Source organism: Bos indicus x Bos taurus, chromosome 5 (genome assembly GCF_003369695.1).
Source record: "Bos indicus x Bos taurus breed Angus x Brahman F1 hybrid chromosome 5, Bos_hybrid_MaternalHap_v2.0, whole genome shotgun sequence".
NCBI classification, from domain to species: domain Eukaryota; kingdom Metazoa; phylum Chordata; class Mammalia; order Artiodactyla; family Bovidae; genus Bos; species Bos indicus x Bos taurus.
Window position 1 is genome coordinate 15,917,190 of NC_040080.1, and position 25,852 is coordinate 15,943,041.

A 25,852-nucleotide genomic window follows, 5' to 3' on the forward strand; every position below is an offset into this window, starting at 1 on the left:
GTTTTAACATCCCAGGAAAGGGAGGCCAAGGGTCCACAGGCAGGCTGAGCCTGTGCTCAGGAGCCCTGGGGAAGGTTACTTTAGACTTACATTTTAATTTCGATTTTTTGTTTTTAAAGTTGAATTATCTAGGTGGTGGGGTAGGTGCCATGATCTTCTCAGTGTGTGTGTTAGTTATTAAGTCGTGTCTGACTCTTTGTGACCCCATGGACTGTGGCCCGCCAGGTTCCTCTGTTCATGGGATTCTCCAGGCAAGAATACTGGAATGGGTTGCCATTCCATTCTCCAGGGGATCTTCCTGACCCAGGGATCAAACCTGAGTCTCCTGCATTGCTAGCGAATTCTTTACCATCTCAGCCGTCAGGGAAGCATGTTAAGGGCACGAAATGGCCATAAGAAGGGCTTCCCAGTTTCAATCCCTGGGTCAGGAAGATCATCTGGAGGAGGAAATGCACCCCACTCCAGTATGCTTGCCTGGTAAATCCCATGGACAGAGGAGCCTGATGCTCTGCAGTCCATGGGGTCACAAAGAGCCAGACACAGCTGAGCACGCACACACACACACACACACACACACACACACACACACACACACACTTGGCCACAGGAAGCAGAAGTCTGTCTCCCCAGGTCCTGGCTTGGGGGAAGCAGAGCAGGGGATACTTGGATTTTGGTTTTGTTGCTGTTGACAGCACCTCAAGGTGCCACACTGTGTAAAAGAGCAACACAGAGCTGAGCCGCAGGGGGCTTTTGTGACCCAGGAGATTATTGGGGGAAGGGAGGAAATAACTTGTTAGAAATGCAGATTCCTGAGGGGAGGGACAGTCAGTGAGTGACTCTGCTTAGGTCTCACTTCCCTTAGGTGGGGAATGAAGGTAATGTGGCAACCTTCCTACAATAATTCAAGGTCACTGAGAGCAGTAACAGGATATTTAATGTAAAACTCCTATTGTGACATCTTAGCCAGAGCTCAGCTTCTGCAGCCCTCTGTAGTTGCTGTTACCTAAGCTGCCTCTCCTTAGAAGTTTTCAGAGGTTGAGGCTGCCCTGAGCTTTCACGTTCAACAGCGTCTTATTCCTTCAGTTCTGCCAACCTGCATCCCAGGGCATTGCTCAGAGCTGAAATGTTACCATAGGGTTCATCCCTTTCAGAAGGTGAAATAGAGAAATTATCTTTCCATCTGACTACAAAATGCGCATTTCAGAGATTTCCCCAGTTTGGGAAAGGTGGGGGAGGGAGGTACCAATTGGGGGCACATCAGGAGGCCTGGTTGTCAGGGGCCCCTCTTGTGAAATCTGTCCTGGAGAAAAATCTGAGGAAGAGTTCACTTCCATATAGGCTTCCCTGGTGGCCCAGTGGTGAAGAATCCGCCGTGGGTTCAATCCCTGGGTCGGGAAGATCCCCTGGAGAAAGGAATGTCAACCCAGTCCAGTATTCTTGGAGAATTCTATGGACAGAGGAGCCTGGCGGGCTACAGTCCATGGGGTCGCCAGCTAAACAACAAACAACAACCCCTTCCATACACAGCACAGCCTGTCCTAGGGAGATCGCAGGCTGCAGACATTAGGGATGTTTCTGCCAAGGCTACCCAGGTTGTTTTGGCCTCTCAGGGAGGAGGGTTCACCGGGTGAGTCTGTGGGTGGAGGCATGTGGGGAAGCCAAATGCAGGTTCGGACTTGAGCATTTACTATGGCTTCTTCCCTGCTCAGTGGGTTCAAGAGAGTGTTGTCCAGCCAGTATCTATCTTTCTTACCTCTTCCTTCCTGCCTACCTGTCCTACATCCTCCCCCTTACCTGTCACCGTGTGGCCGCCAAGGTGATCCTCGGGCTCGGGACCCCTGGCTTTCCAGTGCCAGCTGTGTACCCGTGCACCCAGGGGAGGCTCAGGCCCCGATTCTGTGACTTTGTGCCTTTTGGCACTGGCATTTCAAAAGCTGGTCTCTGGGTTCAGAAGCCCCCCCACCCCAGCGAGCTTTACCATGTCCTCCAGTTTGTTCAGTGTTTAAATGAAAGTCTTAGAGCAGTGGTTCTCAAACTCGAGTGCACAGCAGAATCATGTGGGGGTGCTTGTTAAAACTTAGCTTGCTGGAACTTCCCTGGTGGTCCAGTGGTTAAGACTGTGCTTCCACTGCTGGGAACTAAGATCCCACATGCCACATGGTGTGGCCAAAAAACAGCACAGTTTTCTGGGTTTCACCTTAGTTGAGCGCAGTCGCTCAGTCGTGTTGACTTTGCAACTCCATGGACTGTGGACTGTAGCCCGCCAGGCTCCTCTGTCCATGGAATTCTCCAGGCAAGAATACTGGGGTAGGTTGCCGTTCCCTTCTCCAGGGGATCTTTCCAACTCGGGGATTGAACCTGCATCTCCTGCATTGCAGGTGGACTGTCTACCACTTGAGCCATCGGGGAAGCCCAGCTTACTTGGGTTTCTAATCAAGTAAGTCCAGGGTGGGTACAGCAAGTTTGCATTTCCAACGAGTTCCCAGGTGATGCTGTTGTCCCTATAGCTGATTGGGGGCCACACATTGAGAACTGCTGGCCTGGAAAGAAGTCTCCCAGTGGCCTTTGAGGGTACTGGTTTCTGTAGATCCGCAGCTCAGCAGAAGCCCCAAGTGAACAAAATGGCCCCTGGGATGATCATACGCACGAGGAAGGAGAAAGTAGGGATCGGTCATTCCCCAGGACTGTGGTCTCTGGGGCTTTTCCATCATCTCTAATAAAACTAAAGTTGGTAATAGGCCCTGTTTGGCCTCTTTCCATTCTGCCATAACTAACAGTTTACTTTTGAATGTTGCAGAAAGCAAGTTAATAGCAGTTTGTGTTTTTTTTTTTTTGTTTTTTTTAATCAGGGTGGAACTTGGTTTCTGTTCTTGTTATCTTGTCTGGCAGCCCTGGAGAATGCAGGACCCCAAGATCTCTGCTGTTGCCAAAGGGCTTCGTCCTTCCAGAGATAGCAGCTCGGGGGAAATGGGCACCGGGAGAGGGTGAGAGAGGAGGTGGGGATCCAGCTGCTGTTTGCTCCTGCCGGCAGCGCCCAGCCCAGGCTTCTGACCGTGAATCAGCCCATTGAGGCTTGGCAAGCCGCCCTGAGCCCGGGTTGCCATGGAGATGGGTGAGGCCGGCACCCACAGGCCTAGGTGGCCCGACTGGTTTTTAAAGGCTTCATGAACACCGAGCCGCTTATCTGCACTCCCAAGGCTTCCATCAGGCATGGGCGGTGGGGCCACTTGCATCCTCTTGTTAGCCTCTGTGGCTCCCTGGGCGCCTCAGGCAGCTATGCCAAGGTCTCCCAAGCACAGTAAGTTAACAGAAAAATTCCAGGGCTGATACAGATCTTACCCAAGGAGGAAAGTCAGGAGGTCAAATCCCTTTTCTCTCTGTGATCTGCCCCTTTAATAACTGCCTTCTGCAGAGTGACTTCGCTCTCGCACGGAAGCAGCCTGGATCCCAGGAAGGACAAAGGCCTCCACTCTCAGCCAACCGTCTCCCTAACCCTCCCCATCCCACCTCTCTCCACGATTCCAGCTGGTCCCTGTGGAGCTCTGGGAGGCATGTCCCCACCCACCACACTCAGACTCACAGGAGACAGACCCCCTCTGTCCCCAGTTGCCCTATGTCCACCCGCCACCTTCTCAGATCAGGGAAGGACACATCGCTGAGGTCATACATTTCCCCACTGTTGGCTTCGTGTCACTTTCAAGGTTTATTTAAAAAAAGAAAAACTCCTTATTTTGTATTGGGGTATAGCCAATTAGCAGTGTTGGGATAGTTTCAGGTGAATAGCCAATGAACTCAGCCATACATATACATGTATCCATTCTCTCCCAAACTCCCATCCCATCCAGGCTGCCACATAACTTTGGGCAGAGTTCCCTGTGCTATTCAGTAGGTCCTTGCTGGTGATGCATTTTAAATAAGCAGTGTGTACATGTCCATCCCAAACTCCCTAACTGTCCCTTCTCCCCATCCTTCCCCCAACTCCGGCAACCATAAGTTTATTATCTAAGTCTGTGAGTCTGTTCTGTAATCATTTGTATGATTTCTTTTGAAACTCCATACAGAAGGGATGTCGCATGGTATTTCTCCTTCTCTGTCTGACTTACTCCACTCAGTATGACAGTCTCTAGGTCCGTCCATGTTGCGGCATGTTGCAAATGGCATTTCATCCTTTTAATGACTAATATTCCATTGTGTGTATAGGCACTACATCTTTATCCATTCTTCTGTCGATGGGCATTTATTATAGCTGTTGTCATTGTTCTCCCCACAGACTCTGGCTAGCTAGAACTCAGTTTTCAGAGTGTTTTACATGCATCACTGCATTTAATCTTCACCTTCAACCTGGGTCAAAGGCAAGAAGGTATCAAACTCCTTTTTTACACATGGGAGCTCTGAGGTTCAGAGACGCTAAGGAAAGTGCTGAATGTCACACAGCTCCTTGGAGGCAGCGCCAGGATCAGACCCCGAGGCCACGCCGTCACGCAGGCACCCTTCTCAGCAGAGGTGTGCCTTCTCCTGGCAGCACCCAAACGCCCCCGGTGGAGCTGCGCCAGGGGCTTGCTTAGAGTTCCACCAGGTGACTCTAACATCGCCCCGTGGCTGGCAGTGGCCTGCAAGTGACAGGGACAGAGCCAGGGCCCCTGCTCGTGCCCTTTTCTGTCCCACTACCTGTCCCCTCACTGAAAGGTGTGCCGCATCCCTTAGGGACCACAGGCTCACCGAAGTCACCGGATGGCCAGGGCTTCATAGGACAGTGGGATGAAGGAAAGAAAGCCCTGCCTTCTCCCCCACCTGCTCCTGTCACCACTGTCGCCTCCAGCTGTTCCCAGGGTGGCAGGTGGGACCCCTGCCGTCTGTGGTCGGCCCAGAGATCTGGCTCATGAAGAATGATCTGCCCTGCAGCCCCCGGCCTCAGACTGCTGGGTGGAGAAAGAGTCATGAGTATTTGCCCTTTAAAAAAGAAACATGTGACCAGGGGCTTCCCGGGTGGTCCAGTGGCTAAGATCTTGCACTCCCAAGGCAGTGGAGGACCAGGTGCCATCCCTGGTCAGGGAACTAGATTCCTCGGGCCACAACTAAAGATCCTGCATGCTGCAAAGAAGATCGAAGGGCCCTCGTGCCGCAGCTTAAGACCCGGTGCAGCCAAAGTAATTTTTTTTTAAAAATGTGGACTGGCCAGCTCATATTACGGAAAACAGAGGGGACCATGTGGAGAGAGGGTGGAGCTGACCCCACCCAGTGTGTTGGCCGGAGTGGGGGGTTGTCCCAGGGGAGACATGGTTCCTTCTACCTGAGGGATGGGGCGCGAGGCCGCGTACACGCACGTACGCACGTGCACGCACATACGCACATAAGAAACCTCCTCTTCAGTCAGCCAGCTCCTCTTCTCCTCCTCCTCACATCCCATCTCTCAGACTTCAGGTGTTCCTGTTGGTGGGTTGGGCCCCTGATCGCCCACCCCTCCTCAGGCTCTGGCTGGAAGCAAGCAGTCTTGCAGACTTGGCAGCGGGTCCAGGGCAGCCAGGAGCCTCTGAGCAACACCGCGTTGGGTTTGTTTTCAGTCCCCCGCGTGGAACTGGAGATTCGGGGGCCCAGCACTGTCCCTTTGGGGGTGACTCGCTGAGATCCCCATTGCCGCGTGGCATCTTGGATGCCTGGTGCTTTGAACGCTCGCCGAGGGCCTGGGCCTGGGCCTGGGGTGGGGTGCAGCTTTCATGTCTCTGGGGGGAGAGCTGGCACACACCCCAGAGACTGGGGCACCTGTGTGCTCTGCAAGGATCGGAGTGTCTAGCTGGACCTCCCTGGATGCTGAGGACAGCAGGGCATGACCTTTTCATAAACACTCTCATTTTCCAAAAGACCTGATGTGGATATGCTCCTAAATCTCATTGTATACCCTTATGACTCTTTCTCGGTGTTTATTCTGGGCAAGTAGTTGTTTGTAGTTTCTGACTCTTGTGAGACGTTGGGAAATGAATCCAGATGACAAGCCAGTGGGAAAGGAGGCTTGTCCAAGGGAAGAGAACCCAGGAGAGGAAGTTCTGGTGGGCCTCAAAGATTCTCTCTCTTTTTAATATTTATTTGTTCATTTCTTCTTCTGTTTATTTATTTAGCCAGGCCAGGTCTTATTCGCAGCACACAAGATCTCTGATCTTAGTTGTGGTATGTGGGGTCTAGTCCCCTGACCAGGGATTGAACCCCGGGCCCCTGCATTGTGAACACGGAGCCCTAGCCACTGGACCACCAAGGAAGTCCCAGAGATTCTCTTCTCTTTTATTGAAGTCGTCCTTCACCTGTTGTTCAGTCACTAAGTCATGTCCACCTCTTTGGGTCCCCATGAACTGCAGCACACCAGGCTTCCCTGTCCTTCACTATCTCCTGAAGTTTGTTCAAACTCATGTCCATTGAGTCAGTGATGCCATGCAACCATCTCATCCTCTGTCACCCCCTTCTCCTCCTTCCTTCAAGCTTTTCCAGCATCAGGGTCTTTTCCAGTGAGTTGGCTCTTGGCATCAAGCGGCCAAAGTATTGGAGCTTCAGCTTCAGCATCAGTCCTTCCAATGAGTATTCAAGGTTGATTTCCTTTAGGACTGACTGGTTTGATCTCTTTGCTGTCCAAGGGACTCTCAAGAGGCTTCTCTATCACCACAGTTTGAAAGCATCAATTCTTTGGTGCTCAGCCTTCACTCACTGAATAATGATTTACCAAGGACTGCTTTGGTCCCAAGTGTGGATGGGGCAGGGGAGCTACTCAAATGACTTAAGTCACCCCGCCCTCCAGGAAAATGTGGACAGAAAGGGAGGGGGCGAGGATGCTGGGGAGACCAGTGTGGAGTAGGGGTCACATTTCCTGGGGTGGACATCCTGGTGGGGAAGCAGCCGGCCTGGATGGCCAGGGCAGCTGTCCAGGAGGAAGGGCTTGCTGGAGCGATTCCATCTAAGGAACAGAAGAGGAGGCAGCGGCAGGGTTCCACAATGTCACTGCTCAGAGATCAAAAAGTGTGAGGACAGAGTAGAAGCCTTCACACTTGGTGGTGACCCAAGCCGTCTGATCCTTTCAACAGCCACCATCCTGCGTGAAGGACAGGGGTCAGAGGAGGGCAGGGGACGTTACAGGGACTCCTAACTGAGTGAGGACTCGGAGATGGTTTAGCTACAAACTCTGGGGTTAAAGCACAGAGCAGCCAGGAGGAGCAATGCAGTTGGAGGAAGAGAGGGCTTGTTTTCTGATGGGTTTTTTTGGGACAGACAAACCTTCCTCTGTGTGTTGGCAGAAAGTAAAACAGCGGCTGAGACAGGCAGCAGAGGCAGGAAAGGGGTGGATTAATGGAGCAGGTTCTTGAAGGAGACAGGAAGTTTTGAAAGAGAGGCCCTACCATACACACACACACACACATACACACACGATTTTACAACAGCTTCAGATCTACAGAAAAGTTGCAAAGATATTACAGAAAGTTCCCTTGTACTCCCCACCACGCCCATCTTCTTTCTCGTTCACAGTGCATATTCCAAGGTACAGTTGTCACGGCGCTGAAGCCAGCATTGCTATACTACCCTTAATTAAGCGAGACTTCCTCAGATTCCATCTGTTTTTCCAGTCCTGTCACCTCTCTGTTTCAGGATCCCACCCGAGATACCAGGTGACGGGTGTACAGTCTCCCCTGTCTCCTCTGGTCTGTGACAGTGTCTGTCTGCTCTCATTGTCCTCCTTCTTCATGACCCTGACAGTTTTGAGACGTTCTGGTCAAGTATTTTGTTAGGTTTGTCCAGTGTTTCTCTCCTGGCCCATCCTCTAAGAAGAAAGTGAACATTCTTGAAGAAATAAAGAAATCTCCAGTAAAATGATGGGAAAAATTGTACTCTTGCCCCAGTCTATCAAATGTGTATGACTGTTTCTGGCCTAAAGGGAGAATCTGTCCCATGGGCTTTTGTTAGAGGTGACTGGAGCCTGGGGCTGGGAGTGGAAGGCCTGTACTTTGTACTTCCGTCCCCACCAGACAGGTTGGTGACGGCAGGCAGGCTGCTGCTCTCTTTCCAAGACGCTGTGAGCAGGGAATTGTCAGCATCCAGCATCCATGCGCTCGAGTCCTTCCATGACGGGGAGAGGCAAGGCTGCAGCCGTAGCGTCGGCGTGGTCGACATTCCTGCCACGTGCTGTGCGTTAACCCAGGAGGAAGCCGTCGATTTCTTGCCCCACCCCCACCTCAGACCCCTGTGTCCTAATTCTATGGAGTCCTTCCATAACTGGCTGACACCCTTTTAACTGAAGTGTTGTTGATTTGCAATGCTGTGTCAGTTTCTGGTGTATAGCAAAGGGACTCGGTGATACGGATAGATACCTATTCTTTTTCATATTCTTTTCCATTATGGTTTATTACAGGATATTGAATATAGTTCCCTGTGCTATTCAGTAAGGTCTGTTGTTTATATATTTTATATATAGTACTGTGTAAATGTTAATCCCAAACTCCCAATTTGTATCATTTTTTTAGATTGTACATATACGTGACATCATGTGGTGTTTCTTTCTCTTTCTGACTTACTTACCTAGCTTAATAATTTCTAGATCCATCCATGTTGCTGCAAATAGCATTGTTTCATTCTTTTTTGTGCCTGAATAATATTCCATTGTATATGTGTACCACATCTTCTTTATCCATTCATCTGTTGCTGGACACGTAGGTTATCTTGGCTATTGTAAATAGTGCTGCTATGAACCGTGGGGTGACACTTTTTTAAACGGTAAACCTCTTTTTGGTTCTTGCTGGTCATTCCCGTTTGGTTTCTCCCAGGACTCAGATAGCTAGGGGTGAAAGCCAGGTAGGGGGCTAGGGAACCCTCTGTGCACAGCAGAAAGTGGGCCCTCTTGAGACGTGCTCTGAGCTCTCCAGATAGCACTATCTGTACACGCAGGGAGGCTACTATTAAGTGGGATCATGGCCCTGTGCCGTCCTTAGTCCCTCAGTCATGTCCGACTCTTTGTGACCCCATGGACTGTAGCCTGCCAGGCTCCTCTATGGAGATTCTCCAGGCAAGAATAGTGGAGTGGATTGCCAGGAAATCTTCCCAACCCAGGGATCAAACCCAGATCTCCAACATTGCAGCCGGATTCTTTACCATCTGAGCCACCAGGGAAGCCCATCATGGATGGCCCTGTGACCTCTAGCCAGTTCAAGCTGTTTCTCCAACAGGACTACAGAAAACAAAGCGGTCGTTGGCAGCATCCCCTCAAACCAGTTAGCTCAGCAATTCAGTCAAAGCAGACAGCAGGGCTCATTTGTCTGTGATTTGGGTGAACATATATACAATGGAATATTACTCAGCCATAAAAAAGAGAGTGGGAACCGAGCCTCTCAGTCCTGCCCCTGACCTCCTTGCCTCCTGGGAGGCTGAGCCTTCTTCCTTGCTAATGGTTAGTTTTTAGGCATCAGAAATGGAGATCTATTACTGCTTTTTCCACTTCTGTAGAACCAGTCTCTTTTCCTCCCTCCTGATGTTAGGTTTGGGGTAGGGTCCAGATACGGCAGGACCCCGGACTGTCTCCTGTGTCTGGCCTTGTCCTTGGCCAGGTTGGACCTTCTGGGTCCAGTTCTCATCTTGCCACCTGTGCATGTGTCCTTGAAATTACAGAATGGGAGTTTCATTTGTGTGTCATTACCCATGCGTGGAATCATTCCCCAAGAGACCCAGCTCCTGCCCTGTGAAGCTTCTGGGCAGAGTGTAGTCATCACCGTCTTTTGTAGCTTAGTTCTTTCAAATGGGATTGTTTTTATTTTGTGTGTGTGTGTGCTGACTCATTTAAGAATTTCCCCGGCAGAATAAGGGATGGATGAGTAAATTTATCCACAGGAAGAATGACTGTTGGATAATTCTTGGATAAGAGCAGGCAGCCTAGAGCAGAAAGGATAGGAAAGGACAGGCCTCTCAGGCCCAGGTGTTCTCAGCAACATCCCTGCCAGGATAAGGGCAAGAGGAGATACGGAGGCCAGGGTTTGTTCTCAGCGCTAACCACTGTCTAGGACTACCTGCAAGTGTGCTCAGAGCTCCAGCCTCCAGGCTTTTCAGGTTAATGCTTTCACATCCCAAAAGAAGCCAGTGGCCTTCCATTTTCCAGGGGCCTGATTGGACCTCCTTGTGTTGGGAGTGGAGAAGGGGAAGTCTTACCTTCTTTCTTGTAACTCCAAGATCCCTAAATAGGTAGGCCAGGGACTTGGGCCTTAGTCCCTGGTACGTGGACATTTTCTATTTTGGCCCCTGTTCTGGGCAATCCTGAGAGTTGGGAGAACCCAGACTGAGTCACAGGATCTGGACTCACTACTCCTGTTTGCCAGATGGGAGAACCAAAGAGATAGAATTTTAAGGAATTCCAGACCCTCACTGTGGACACCGCTGTGGGTATAGACAAGGTTTTGTTTCTACTGCAGTCTGAAGTCTTGGGTCACCCCTCCCACTGTAGCCATCTCCATGCTCCACTGAGCATACTCAAATGCTGCCAAGTCATGTTGAAAAGGAGAGAAGCAGAGAGAGAGAGAGAAGAAGCCTGTCTACACCACAGGCTGTCCTGGCCCCTGGAGCAGAGAACCCAGCTCCCTGAGTAGGGCTCTGACACAGGGCGCCTGTCTCTGTTGAAGAGGGTGGGCCAGTAAAACCTGGGGCTGGGTGTTGGCCCCAAGCCCACACGCCCTCATCCAGCCGGCCACCACCCACAGCCTGTGAGTCACCCAGGCAAGCCCTGGTACAGGCCAGCAGTGGGGAGGGGAGCTCAGTCGGCTGGGGGGCTGGGCAGGGAGCCTCCTCCTGGCACCGAGTTCAGCAGTGCCTGAGGCCAGGATTGATGCCTCAGGCTTTCCTTATGGGGAAATCTGCCCTTTCAAGTCTAGTATCTCAACTTGCCCCCCTCTGAAATGGGCATGCGCATGCTTAGTCATGTCCAACTCTTTGTGACCCCATGGACTGTAGCCCACCGGGCTCCTCTGCCCATGGAATTTTCCAGGCAAGAATACCTGAGTGGGTTGCCATTTCCTACTGCAGGGAGCTTTTCACTAAATTGTAGGATCGAACAATCCCTTGAAGGCTTCTTGTCTAATGTTTATAAGGATCACTCATAATGATGTGTCCAGCGAAACCTAGAGTTGGGTGGGTCAGGTTGTGAGGCTTCCCTGTGTGAACAGGGAGGGACCAGATATGGGGGAGGCTTCACTGGGCGACATGGCTCAGGAGTCATAGTGGCCTGAAGAGCCAGGGATGTGCCTGCTCTTTGGGTGATTTTTTTTTTTTCTTTCTTTTTTTTATTGTATGGTATATGCACAGAAGAGTGCAGAAAACAGAGTAAAGAGTAATTGTGAGGTGAATATCTGGACCACCACCACTCAAGTCAAAGCTAGAACACCGCCAGAGCTGTAGACCATCCATCCCACCCCCCACCCCCGACTGCTGTTCCCTCATCAGAAACCCCCCTCCCTGTTGACCACCACTCACTTGACTTTATGATCGTCACTTTCTTCTTTTTCTTAGGAGTTATGAGTTACAAGCACCCCTAAATAGTCATTTTTAACTGTATGGAATCCTATTGTGTGTGTTTGGTGCTTTTTGCTTCTTCTGTGTTTTTGTTTTATAATATTTATTTATTGTTGGCTGTGTCAGGTCTTAGGTGCGGGATGTGGGATCTTTGTTGTCACACTTGGGGTCCAGAGCTCATAGGCTCTGTCATTGGTAGGCTCTGTAGTTGTGGTGCGTGGGCTTAGTTGCCCAGAGGCACGTGGGATCTTAGTTCCCCGACAAGACATCAAACCTGTGTCCCCTGCACGGGAACCACTGGACTGCCAGGGAAGTCCCTGCTTCTGTTTAACACGGTCAGACGCACCCGTAGTATCAGAGCTGGTTCATGTTCACTGCTGTATAATATTCTCTCCACACAATAACCATCCCTGTACTGCTGGGAGATAACTGTTTATTCCCCACTGGTTGTTATTTTTAGCAAATGACGTGATTCCCTGTGCCCACCCCGGCGTGGCTGCTGCTGCCGCCAGGTGCCTGGCGAGGGGCAGAGACCAAGGGCGGCTCCCCTGGGATACCACCATGTCCCCGGCAGCCAGGCTCATACCGACGTCCTGTGTGTCTTGCAGCTTGCCGGGATCGCGGTCCTTTCTGTTGGACTATGGCTCCGATTCGACTCGCAGACCAAGAGCATCTTCGAGCAAGAAAATAATGATTCCAGCTTCTACACAGGTGAGTGGGGGACCTTGCTGTTCCTTCCATCCAGCTTCAGAGAGAGAGTCCGTGTTGATCTAGGGACTTGGGCAGGGGAGGACTTTGCTCCGGCCTGCATTGCCAGTCAGGTCCATTTCCAGCCCTGCTTTTGTGTAGTTGCGCCCATGAATTTGCATTTGACTGATGTGGTTTCTTTTTCCAAGCTGACCAAGCCTGGCACTTGGACCATTCTTTGATGTGAAATTGGCTCTGCCAAAGCTGCTGCCACTCCCAGAGGGCTGCAGAGCTTCTGTTCTTGTCCCTGGATTTCTCTCTGAATTTCATGTCTGAGAAGGTTCATTCATCTGCTTAATTTAGAAAACTTGGTCCTGGGGACCCACGATGCCAGGAGAAGCAGAGGGAACATCTCCCCACGGCTCAGACAGGGACTCAAGAGGCCCGAGGTCCTGCCTCCTGGATAACTGTCAGATAGTGAGAGAGTAGAAGAGGCACCAGCTTTTCCGACCCCTGCACTGGCGCACAGGCTATGCATGTTAAGTCTTACTTGTTTTCTAAAGTGCTTTTGCTTCAGGGCAAAGGTGTCCAGTTGGAACATGAATCGATTTAGCAGGTTTCTTTCTGCACATAGGTCCTTTGGCATCTTTTTCTGGCACCATTCTGTCACTGTCACCCGCAGTGATACCAGCATAAGCACCTCTCACAGGAGCAGGAGAGCCCTGGCCTGTCCCCGGCAGTTCCCCGGTTTCTGAGTTGCCTCATAGAACCTGAAGCTTTCCCCTCACCTGGCTGGGGGATAGGAAACAAACACTTCATTTGCGAGAAACAAAAGCAGCCCCTATTTTAGAAGGATACTGTCATGTCATCAGTCTCAAAGTGTAAGTTTGGTCACTTCCTTTCCACCCACCAAAGAAGTTATTTTTTAAAAAAAAAAAAGAGCAAGCAGTCTAAAGAGCGTTATCACCCAGACCTTCAGGAAGAACGCGGTGGCTGGAGGCCCATGACCCCCACCCACCTCCCAGCGCCAGCCTTGAGCTGATGGCCCAGCAGGCGCCCGGTTTCCCTCCTTTCTTGGCTTTTTGGTGCTGGTGCTAGTTGGGTTTTTTAGGGCGTGCCTCCCTATTGTCAGAAAGAAAATGAGAGAAGAAAAAGCACAACATGTGTTTTTTTAAAAAACTACACACACACAGTTTTTGAAAGCAGATTTCCATAGCACCCTGACTTGTTTTAGCAACAGCGGGGTTTTTTTGGTAAGTTTTTTGGTGGCTCTGGCAGGCCTGGAATGTCACCCCTTGAGCTGGGGCAGTGGGGCTGCAGGGTGGGGGCGGGGGGTGAGGGCAGGTCTTGAGCTCTCCACGTCATGTCACAACAGGGAGCTGGGGACCCTCTGGGGGGGAGAGCGGGTCTTGGGACAGACATTTGCAAGCAGTTGGCAATGACCCAGAGAGCCCCCTGCCCCCCAACCCCACCCCCGTGCTCTGCAGGTGCCTGGCTCACACCATCATGCCCAACAATTGTGTCTGTCTTGTTATCTAGGACTCTGGCTTGTTTTATGTATTTTGGTGGGGGGGGGGGTTGTATAGTTGATTTACAATGTTGCATTAGTTTCATTTCAGTTGCTTAGTCGTATCCCACTGTTTGTGACCCCATGAATTGCAGCACACCAGGCCTCCCTGTCCATCACCAACTCCCGGAGTTCACTCAAACTCACATCCATCGAGTCGGTGATGCCATCCAGCCATCTCATTCTCTGTCGTCCCCTTCTCCTCCTGCCCCAATCCCTCCCAGCATCAGGGTCTTTTCCAATGAGTCAGCTCTATGCATCAGGTGGCCAAAGTATTGGAGTTTCAGCTTCAACATCAGTCCTTCCAATGAACACCCAGGATTGATCTCCTTTAGGATGGACTGGTTGGATCTCCTTGCAGTTGAAGTGACTCTCAAGAGTCTTCTCCAACACCACAGTTCAAAAGCATCAATCCTTCAGCACATAAAAAGCAGAAGCATTACTTTCCCAACAAAGGTCCATCTAGTCAAGGCTATGGTTTTTCTAGTGGTCATGTATGGATGTGAGAGTTGGACTATAAAGAAAGCTGAGCGCTGAAGAATTGATTAGTTTCAGGGTATAGCAAAGTGATATCTGTGTATTAATTACATATATATATATATCTGCTCTTTTTTTTTTTAACTTTTTAATTGTTTTTTCTTTTTAAGTTGATATTTTTTTCCTGCCTGCGAGGCTTGCAGGATCATTGTTCCCCAACCCAGAATTGAACTGGGGCTTTCCTCAGTGAAAGTGCAGACTCCTAACCACTGGACCACCAGAGAAGTCCCCCTCTGGGCCTTTTGAGTTCACCCCAAACTGTGCTCGGGAGACAGGCCCCCAGCACTAGCAGCCCAGCAGATGCCAGGTGGAAAAGTCAGGCAGGTGGTAGGACAGTGCCAAGCATACAGCTGGAGGGGCCAGGCCTGTGTCTGGGGACCTCCTGGGACTTAGGTCCCCCAGGTTACTGCAGGGCCCTTCTGATGGCCTGTGGTCCTAGCTGAAATGACCAGGAGCTGGTCTGAAGGTGCATCCCAGAAAGACACAGTTGTCCTCACTCAGGGGCCAGCGCCACTGTCCCCTGAGCTCTGAGGGACAAATACAAATCTTCTGCGCTGGATTCTCTGCTGGGCAAGGGCTCAGCTCTGAAGACTTCGTTCTGCTGGCAGAAGCCTGGAGGGGGTACAAGTGACATCACATAGAACACAGTCAGCGACTGACCACCCGGGTCTGCCCAGGGCCCCTTACTTCACTGAGCGCTGTGGGCAACTGAACGATTGTCATCTCCGGGCAAATGGCCAAGGAGGCTCCATTCTCTGTGTCCCCTTCCCCCTCAGGCTGTGACGTCAGCCTTTGCCTTGACCCACAGCCCCTCTTCCAGCCTAGAGCACCAGCCCCACCCAGCCACTCTTCCCGACATCATGGGGTGACTGTCCTTGCACTGGGGCACAGACTGTCTGCAGGGCAACCCTCAGGCTGGCCTGGCCATGTAACTCACCCTTCAGGAAACCTGAGGGACCCAGGGATGTCTTTTCTCCAGCAGAGTCACAGTGTTCAAAGTTGAGAAAGAATGCAGAAGGAGGCTGAGAAGCGAGAGAAGAGACTTCGCCACATTCAGAGCAGTCTCTAGTGGATCCAGAATAACTGACGGCCTTATATGGGCCTGATCTCCAGTTCAGGCCCTGGAGATCAGCCTGTCAGCAGGACCTGTAATCCCCGCTGCAGACAAATTTGGGAATGGCTTTTTCTTGGTCCCAGGCCAGCTGCCCTTCTTAACTCCTTGGTGTCCCTTGCAGAACCAGAATCTCCGAATGAGGGCATCTGGGACGCTCTAACCATGTCCTCCCGGCAAGGACTGTCCCCAAGATGGGCTGAGCTGGCTTCCCCAGTCCAGTTTGTGGTCTGGGGTGGTTTGTTTTGCCACTCTGCACCTGGTTTCCCCATCCTGACACTGGCAGGGCCTATACACACACCTCTCCAGGCAGAGAGCTACCTGCTTGACAACCGGAGTTCACTGTGGCCTCATGAATGGGGCCCATTGGTGGGATGGAGAGGGATGAAGGGAGAGCCACTGGGGAGCCGACTTAGGGTTCCTCGGAACCCCCGCTTGAATTAATAGAGATGATAAAGTGTCCTCGGGCTTCCCTGGTAGCTCAGTTGGTAAAGAATCCACCTGCAATGCAGGAGACCTAGGTTTGATCCCTGGATGGGGACAATTCCCCTGGAGAAGGGAATGGCGACGCACTCCCACGAACAGAGGAGCCTGGTAGACTATAGTCCGTGGGGTCACAAAGAGCCGAATACGACTGAACAAACACATGCACACTCGCGCGTGCGCACGCACACACACACACAAAGTGTTCTCAGCAGGTGGAGGCCAGAGGCTCTGCCCAATGTTGTTCTGCACACAAGCAGGTGTGCTGAGCGCTGTTTTCATGATGGGGTTGGGGTGATGTCAGGAGGCTGATTGTCCCCTCCCTTCCCTAGGCCTAGAGCCCCAGTAAACAGGTGAAAAAAGAAGGTTCTTGTCTAAAGGACACCCTGGCAGATGCTACTGCTTCATGAGAAGCTTTATTTTTATTTTTAATTTTTTTCTGGACTAGGTCTGTATCAGCCTGAAACAAGCAGAATAAACAGCTCTTAAGCAAATGAATACAGTAATCCTAGAGAAGGCTCCGTGACGAATAACTTTTTCCATGAGTCAGACCGAAGGCTAACATCCACTTGCTTTATAAAGGGGAATGCTTTGTCATTTATCACCGGCAGCCTCTGCTAACAAGCTCCGGATGCAGACTAGAAGGAGCCTGTCCAAAGGGGAAGCCCCAGATGGCCTTTTGGAGCAGCAGCCTCGCCCTGCAGTGGATCAAGGGCTTGCTGCTCACAGCTGAGCCGCCCTGTGGCTTGATGTATGTGCTCGGTTGCGTCCTTTGCAACCCCATGGACTGTAGCCTGCCAGGCTCCTCTCTTCATGGGATTTTCCACGTCCTCCGTGGGTTGCCACGTCCTCCTCCAGGGGATCTTCCTGACCCAGGGATCAAACCTGTGTCCTGCATTGGCAGGTGGGTTTTTTAACCACTGAGCCTCTGTGGCCTGATGGCCGTTGCCAAAACTCCCATAGATAGCTACCAGGGAATTGCTCCTCTTCATCCCCACCCAGAGAGGGTGAAGCCGAGACACCTGAGATCTGCAAACTGTCTGAGCGAGATTGAAAACCGAGACCCTTGGTACTAAAATCTTTGCTGAGCCCAGGAATGAATATTTAATATTAACTGTCAGGCCCGTTAGGGAAATGCTCTCTCTGCATGGGAAATGATTTTGCCTTTAGTGGCTCTCTGAGGCTACCAGTCCAGCGCCCCATCTTCTGCCAGGGTCACCCGGGCTTGTGGACTGGGAGCTGGACAGAAAGAAAATTGTCTGATCATCCCCACTCGACTCTATTTTATGGGCCTGTAAATCCTTTTGATCTCTTAATTTTTGTTATTCAGTCGCTAAGTCACTTTTTGCAACTCAATGAACTACAGCATGCCAGGCTCCTCTGTTTACTGTCTCCAAGAGTTTGCTCAAATTCATGTCCAGTGAGTCCATGATGCCATCCAACCATCTCATCCTTCTCCTCCTGCCTTCAATCTTTCCCAGGATCAGAATCTTTTCCATCGAATCGGCTCTTTTCATCAGGTGGCCAAAGTACTGGAGCTTCAACTTCAGCATCAGTCCTTCCAATGAATATTCAGGGTTGATTTCCTTTAGGATTGACTAGTTTGAACTCTTAATATGCCCTATTTATTCAGACCCTGCAGTGGGACTCAAAGGGGTGACCTCATCCTTCGTTGTCACGCCCTGATGGGGAGAGAGGAGGCGATAGGGAGAGACGGGCCAGTTTACTGCCCCTGCTTCCTGGGGTCTCCACCTTGGAGTCCAGACCCCAAAGCACTGCCATTTCTCCCGTGGCCCCTGTGTGTGGGCGGGGCGGTCCGGCCTGTGGGCCCACAGAGTGGAGGACTAGAAGGGTGGACTTGACTCGAGGACAAGCTGCATTTGTCCCCTTGCCCAGTCTGGCTGGACGTGCACAGGAACAATACCCATATTCATCGGGGCTTGCCAGCCAGCCCACGTGACCTGACATCACAACAGATGTGGGGGGACGAGCCGAGGACAAACGCTCCCTTGTGTGCACTCTGCGCTGTGCTGCTGGCGAGCCTCAGCTGCGGGCCTGCTGCGTGGTTTGCTGCCTGTGTGGTTCCGGCTGAGTGGAGGGCACAGATGGGGGCAGTGAAATCACTGTGACACCTGCCGGCGGTACAGGGTTCTCATCGCAGCATCCTGTTGTGTATTGTGGGGAGCATCCCTGCTTCGGGGCAGTCTCCCTGGTCCCAGGGAGAGGACAGCAGGGACGCCTGTGAAAATCATCCTCACAATCGTGATTATTCACAATTGTCGTCCATCCTTCCTATTGTTAACATTGACAGTTGTTGATTGTACATCTTTTGTTGCTGTTGTTTAGTCGCTCAGTGTGTCCAACTCTTTTGCAACCACATGGACTGTAGCCCGCCAGGCTCCTCTGTCCATGGGGATTCTCCAGGCAAGAATACTGGAGTGGGTTGCCATTCCCTTCTCCAGGGGATCTTCCCGACCCAGGGATTGAACCCAGGTCTCCTGCATTGCAGGCAGATTCTTTACTGTCTGAGCCACCAGGGAAGCCCTGATTGTACATTATCTATACCTTAATAAAAAGATACCGATTTTTAAAATATAAGTTAGAAAAATCAACAGTAGCTAGCACTCGTGTGCACTTGGAGCACATCCCCTGATCCTCAAGGCAGTCCTGGAGGCAGGCATTTTTCTCACCCCTGGAATGCAGATGGAAAGCTGTTGGACAGACAGTGAAGTGGATTTCCCTGGGTCATAGAGCCATTTTTCAAACCCAGGCATTTGGTCTTCAGAGCTGGTATTCTCACATGTGACAGTCACCCCTCTCAGGAGTGGACAGATCATGTCTGCAAGCTGGGGAGGCCTGGGACATTTTTGCCAGTTTTCCCGTGGGGCCATGGGGGATGGAGGGGGAAGCTGGGTTAAGAGGATGGTCACTGCAAGACAGCTGTGCTTCTCAAGAAGATAACCGCATGCTGGGCCATTCTGGGCGTTCCCTGGGGGGAGTGTGGAATGACTAGGGCCAAGCCTGTGTTCCCTGTCCCAGGCCAGAGTTGTAGAACTCACAGCCTCTCACCACCCTTCTCCATCAGACACCCGAGTGTTTACAAACCATGTCACTTAACTTCCCTTTACCAAGGAGGATTCTTTGCATGCTTAAACTGGGGTGACTGAATTGTAGCTGTAAGATCCCATTGGTGTGCTATAAGGCATCTTTTGAAATTTCATAGCAACCAACTGGAGAAGGTGATGGCACCCCACTCTAGTACTCTTGCCTGGAAAATCCCGTGGATGGAGGAGCCTGGTGGGCTGCAGTCCGTAGGGTCGCTAAGAGTCGGACACGACTGAGCTACTTTCACTTTTCACTTTCCTGCATTGGAGAAGGAAATGGCACCCCACTCCAGTACTCTTGCCTGGAGAATCCCAGGGACGGGGGAGCCTGGTGGGCTGCTGTCTATGGGGTCGAAGAGTCGGACACAACTGAAGCAACTTAGCAGCAGCAGCAGCAACCAACTTCTCATTTTACTTGTAAGGAAATTGAGACCCAGGGAGGGAAAGTGTCTTACCCAAGATCACACAGCAGTTAGAAGCAGAGTTGGGACTGAAGCAGGGTTCTCTTGCTCTTGGATGTTGTTAACTGCACGTGCCTGGCTCCCACCTGCCCTCAGGCATCCCCTTTGGGAACCTGGTCGAGCTGCCCGCCCAGAGCGTGGTTGTCTGCATGTGCACAGCCCCTTCGTGATGAAGGCTTGCTCTGACAGCCTCTTCCATCAGGTAGAGAGGTCAGCAAGATGCTTGTCAGAGTCTCCGGGAAGTTAGTCCCTAGTTCGGAGGGTCTAATTTAGCAGGAGTGGATCCATCCCAAGTGGAAACCGCTGATCAACTGGACCAGTCTGTCCTGAGTAGAACATGGGGTCCCGTGGATATTCTCTGTCCTGGGTTGGAGGCGCAGTGGGCACCTTGCTAGAGGGCTGAGGGTCAAGTGGGAGTGGAGGCTTGATGGGCAGGTCACAGAGGCAGGAGAAGACTTGCCCACAGAGGCGGAGGAGGCTGAGTGGGAGATGGGGCTTGGATGCAAGGCCAGTGAGGATGTGGGAGAGGAAGGGGGGTGGATTGAGAAGCAATTGGGCCTCCCGCTAAACCTGCCCCATCCCCCCAGGCGTCTATATTCTGATCGGAGCCGGTGCGCTCATGATGCTGGTGGGCTTCCTGGGCTGCTGCGGAGCCGTGCAGGAGTCCCAGTGCATGCTGGGATTGGTGAGTGTCCCCTGGGTGCCCACCGCCCCTGGCCTCCCAGGTCCCCCTCCCAGGATCCTGTAGTCCCCAGGGTGGGGTGGGGTGGGGCGGGCCCCAGAGCCCTAGCCCCAAGTGTCTCCTCCCCTCTGGTGACACACTAGCTCCTCTTCCTTCCTGGAGCCACTGTCTTGTCACTTCCCTTAGGCAACCAAATGCCAGGACTTTGTTTATCCCTTTTTCGAGGCCCACGTTTGCCTCTTTTCCCTGAATCCACAGGTACCTTCACCTCCTCTTCTTGTTTCAAAGTTTGTGTTACAGTTCTCCTCAAACCCCAGAGTGTATTCACTTCCTTCTTGCCTCAAATCTCTGTGGGTTTTGTAAGCCAGTGAGGTTTTTTTTTTTAATCACCGCCTCTTCATTAACACCTTTAGAAATACCGGTTCTGACCCGGAAACTAATCCTGTCACCTTAAAAGCAAAGACTTCCAGCCACGTGGCAGAGCAGTCCTCCTGCGTCCCCTTACCCTCCTGCTCTCCTCCACGGCGCCCCTTCCCAATCAAGTCTCTTGCTTTGTGAGGAAAAAAAAAAGAAGTACTAGTCTGGGGTCTCTGATGCTTTCCCCCTGTGGCTTTTCCCCACTCCTGGCCTTGGCCAAGCGCTGGCAGCTCTGAACCTCCTCCTGCCCCTTCCAGGCATCCCTTCCAGCCCCCAGTGCCAGGTCCCCAGAAGCCTGGTCTCCGAAATGCCCTCTGCTTGTTTCAGCCAGCTGGCTGGGCCTGCCCCTAACCCCAGCCCTTTCTCTTCCAGTTCTTCAGCTTCCTCTTGGTGATATTTGCCATTGAAGTAGCTGCAGCCATCTGGGGATATTCCCACAAGGAGGAGGTAGGTTTTCCCATAAGACCTCTTAGGAGTCAGGGGTGTAAGGGTGATGGCGGCAGAAGGGTATCCCAGCTGGTCACTTGGGTCACCCTTCAGCCATCAAAGTGCCCCTAACAGGAGCTCCCCAGGGCAGGGGATGGGAGTGAGCACCAGCCTCCCGGGCTCTGTCATAGAGAAGGGTTCAGGCAGTATGGTAGGGTTGGTGTCTGCCTCTCACACCTCTACAGCACTCCCCCAACTTCTCTGGTACACAGCGTAGGAAAAGAATGCTTTGTGTGGCCTAGCCCCCTCCCCTAGTTTATAAACGCATGCCACACTCTCTGCGGGGTCCAGAGATGGATGAGCTGTGCTCCCCATTTCAAGGAACTTTGCCACTCATGTGGGCTAGGGACTGACTGGTGTTACAGAAGTCATTTATATCCAGAAACCCCATGGGATTTGAAAAGCTGGCGTGGGTAGGCGAGGGGTGTCTCTTCTGGCTTCGTGGAGAGGGAGACATTGACCAAAACCCTGATGGAGGGAGGGGTGTCGGGAGGGAAGTTGGCGGAGGCAGGGGCTTCCTGGCGAAGAAAGGGTCTGAGCACAGCTGGGTGGGGGCTGGGTGGGGGCCAGGTGGGGCTCCATCAGAGCAGTGTTTTAGGGACGGATGTTGTGTCATATTTATCAGGAGGGTCGAAAGAAGAGAGACAGTGGAGGTGGGGATGGGAGGTGGGGAAGCGGGGGAGAAAAAGATTGAATTATGCAGATGATAAAGGCCGCAGCCATGGAAGTAGAAGAGGCTAATTATGAAAGCTGCTGCGGGAAATGCTGGATGTTGATCAGTTCTGCTTTTGGGGGTGGGGAGCAGGGGCCAAGCATTGGTTAAATGGAGATGTGCCCGGGTGCAGGAGGATAAGAGTATCTCCTTCGTATTATAATGTAATAGCCAGTTCTTATCCCGTATGTACTCTGTACCAGACACTGTGCTACAAGGAAGAAGAACTAGCTGGATCGGGAGTAGGATTTTTGCTTTTAATTCCTTACATTGAGGCAATTGAATTTTCTTTTTTCGGTAGAAGGGAAAGAGCCAAGTGGGGCTACAGGGGTAACCAAAGGTGCACGCAGAAGGGGAGATGGCTGGAGGGGTTCCTAGAGGAGGTGGGAGGAGGTGGGGGACCCCAGAGCCCCTGAGGGGGCTCGCCCAGTGGTGCGTCTGCCCTGTGACATTTCAGAGCAGGGGAATTTGTGGCTTGGCTGCATGTGAGCAAATGGAACGGGTGACATTTGCTCATAAAGAATCCATCCCTGCTCATCTCTGGTCTGCGCTTCCCAGGTGATCAAGGAAGTCCAGAAGTTTTACGAGGACACCTACAACAAGCTGAAGAACAAGGACGAGCCCCAGCGGGAGACGCTGAAGGCCATCCACATCGCGGTACACCAGCTTCCCGTCCCCCCGACTTTCTTCCGAACTCGTGTGCATCTCTGCTTCGGTCCTCGTTATCTGTCTCTCTAACCCCCAGTCGTGTCCTTCTCTCTGCAGCTGGACTGCTGTGGTTTGACCGGGGTGCCAGAACAATTTCTCACCGACACCTGCCCCCCAAAGAATTTAATTGACAGCTTGAAAACGAGGGTAAGCTTAGCACAAGACCCTGTGCCTTGCCCAGCTGCTCTGGGTAAATCCCACCAAAGCGGACATGCCTTCAGCCCCCTTGATCTGTGAGGACAGCACTGTGGTGCTTCTTAAACACCTCTTCCCCGTGGGAAGCACCCAGGGTGGCTGTCTCCTTTCTCCCCTACCCTGGGTCTCTAATTCCTCCAGGGCAGCAAATCAGAGACCGGAGAAGTAGCAAAGCATTCTAGCTGCCTACAGCTGCTGGGCCTCCATCCAGCCATCTTGCACAGCGGGTGCTCCCAGGCCTGGACTCTTGCCTTCTAGACTTGTGAGCAGCTCGTGCATGTGAGCTGGAGCAAATGTACAAACATCCATAATAGTAATAGGAAGTAACTCTATGGCCAGGCTTCCCTGGTGGCTCAATAGTAAAGAATCTGCCTGCCAATGCGGAAGACACAAGTTTAATCCCTCGGTCGGGAACATCCCCTAGAGAAGGAAATGGCAACCCATTACAGTATTCTTGTCTGGAAAATTTCATGGACAGAGGAACCTGGGGGGCTACAGTCCATGGGGTCAGAAAAGAGTCGGACACAACTTAGCGACCAACAATAATAAAAACCCTATGGCCAGATTAGACACGGATCCCAAAGCAGGGGCCCACGCCTCTTCCTTCCATGGCTTCTTGCCCAAACTTGGGGGACCCTTCCTGGTTCTCCTTTCTGTCCATCCGCCAGTCCCCAGCCCTCGCTTTGCAACCACAGCACCCCAGGGGTCAGATGAGTGCCATGGAGGGGAGGGGTGAGCCTGGAGTAGGGCTATGTGTTCATCTGGGTCTTGGTTTTCCCACCAAGCCCTGCCCTGAAGCCATCGACGAGATCTTCCGAAGCAAATTCCACATCATCGGCGCCGTGGGTATTGGGATTGCCGTGGTGATGGTGAGTGTCAGGGGCTTTGGGAAAAAACCTTAGTAATTACAATTTATGAAGCTCTTACTCTGACCAACCACTGTTTTCACTAATCTATGAATTTATCAACTTATTTAACCCTTGCCATACCCATGAGGTGGAAACTATTCATATTCCCGTTTTACAGATTCCAGAGAGAGAGAGAGGTTAAGTGCATTGATCAGAGTCTCTGAGGTCAGGAGTGAAGCATCTGAGACTTGAACTCAGTGTTTCTCCAGAATCCGTTCCCACTACCTTAAAGGTTTCAGGAATAAATGCAAGGTGATTCCACTGTGTTTGGTCCACGGGCCACACTTGGAGCAGCAAGGATGTAGGTCACCCAGACACCCTGTTAGTGATCCCCAGATAATCTTCAGGACATGTTTTCACAAAAAGCAGCTGCTTTTCATTGTCCTGTGAAAGCAGTTTCAGTAAAAGCAACATGGATGTGAACTGTCTCACCTCCTGCTATGGTCAGAAAGACACCCACAGGTGAACAACTAGAAAGGGGACCGAAAGTTTCCAACCACCTCTCCCTTGCCAGTCCATCCCCAGAAGCCATCAGGGGCCAGTCAGGTTCCCCAGGGGAGCCCCCACGAGGGAGTGCTGAGATTCAGTAGGGAACACAGCCCTCTGCCCGTTGCAAAGACTCCAGGAGAGAGAACCACTTCCTCTCTTAGTGGTAATTGGCACCGCTCCTCTGAATCTAGGAAAGCCTTGAAGCCACTTTCAGTAAAAAGCACAAAAATATAAGGACTTCCTGGGTTAAGACTCCTCCACACTTCCACTGCAGGGGTCACAGATTCATTGCCTGATTGGGGAACTAAGATCCCGCAGGTCATGTGGTGTAGCCAAAAAACTTTTTAAAGAATTTTTAAAAAAAATAAAAACTAGAATATGAAACATAGACAGGCACAGAGGAAAGTGAAAGTCTCGTGAGGGATATTGGAATAGTTGGGATTTGAGCGTTAAATTTAGCTCTGGGCGTGTCTCACTCTGAGCGTTCACAGGAGCCGGCTTGTGCAGTGGAAGTGTGGAGTCTTAACTGGCCCACCAGAACCCCTCCACTGTCGTTTGTCGTGGCCTCATTGGCTCCCGTCTCCCCGTCTCCCCGTCTCCCTCCACCTTCCAGCAGAAAGTCAGGCAGTCCCTCACACCTCTTCCTGTCTTCCAGATATTCGGCATGGTTTTCAGCATGATCCTGTGTTGTGCCATCCGCAGAAACCGAGACATGGTCTAGAGTCAAGCTTTGTGCCCTGAGCAGGAACGTTCACCCGTGAAGACCGCTGGTTATTTTCGCGGGGTTCTGTTTTTACAGTTTGTTTTTTTTTTCCTTTGCCACTAACTTTGGTATTCATTCTGCATTTCTAAACAAAGTTATTCTATGTTTGTGTTTTTAATGCTTTATTCAACATTGATGTTTGTAGTTAAGGGAATTGGGGATTTGGGTTTGCTTTGGCTTTATATAAATATATATATTTTTTTGTCATTTGTTTTTGCTTATTATATTAAGCAGAAATCCTGCAATGAAAGGTACTATGTTTGCTAAACTCTAGACAAAAGATATTGTACATAGCGAGATTTTTTGTGTGTCTTTAAATAGATAAAAATGTCTATCAAGTTTAATCAGGTTGTAACTTAATGTTAAAGACAATTTGATACATAATAAAAAATGATGACAACATTCCAAACTGGTTTTGGAGTTTTGCCTCTTTTAATTTTTTAGAGCTGCTTATTTTTTCAGGCGTCTTTCACCTGCTCTTTGCTCGTGTTTTGTTTGAATATTTTTTTATTTATTTGGCTATGCCAGGTCTTAGTTGCGGCATGTGGGAGCTAGTTGCTTGACCAGGGATTGAACCTGAGCCCTCTGCATTTCGAGCACAGAATCTAAGCCGCTGGTCCACCAGGGAAGTCCCTGGTTTGTTGCAATATTTGTTCATTTACTTGACTGCACTGGGTCTTAATTTCAGCATGCCAGATCTTTCACTACAGGCTTAGTTCCCCCAAGGTATGTGGGATCTTAGTTCCCCGGCTACGTATGAAACCCACGTCTCCTGCATTGGAAGGCAGATTGTTAACCACTGGACCACCAGGGAAGGCCCGACTCTTCTTGGATGAGAAGTAGGTAGGAAGGTTGGTCTCCGTGTTTTACTAGTGAAGACATCAGGACATGGAGAAATGAAGAAATTTTGGTCCAGATCTCACCATTGTTCACACATCAACCCTGGAACCCAGCCCAGGGCTTTTCTTGCAGCAACACAATGTGTCTGGAGGATACAGCTATAAACATGAGCTCCCTGATGG

General features: G+C 51.2%; 1 protein-coding gene across 1 annotated transcript in view; it reads left to right on the top strand.

The window, feature by feature from the left end:
• CD9 (CD9 molecule) overlaps window positions 1-25,243 on the top strand; it is a 35,726-nt gene extending 10,483 nt beyond the window's left edge. Inside the window, exons 2-8 of the mRNA XM_027541088.1 lie at window positions 12,129-12,231; window positions 20,058-20,155; window positions 20,942-21,016; window positions 22,326-22,424; window positions 22,533-22,622; window positions 23,456-23,539; window positions 24,723-25,243. Coding sequence (XP_027396889.1) covers window positions 12,129-12,231; window positions 20,058-20,155; window positions 20,942-21,016; window positions 22,326-22,424; window positions 22,533-22,622; window positions 23,456-23,539; window positions 24,723-24,788 — 615 coding nt within the window. The 3' untranslated portion in view covers window positions 24,789-25,243. The remainder of the gene's footprint in view (window positions 1-12,128; window positions 12,232-20,057; window positions 20,156-20,941; window positions 21,017-22,325; window positions 22,425-22,532; window positions 22,623-23,455; window positions 23,540-24,722) is intronic.
• Window positions 25,244-25,852: the final 609 nt, after the last annotated feature.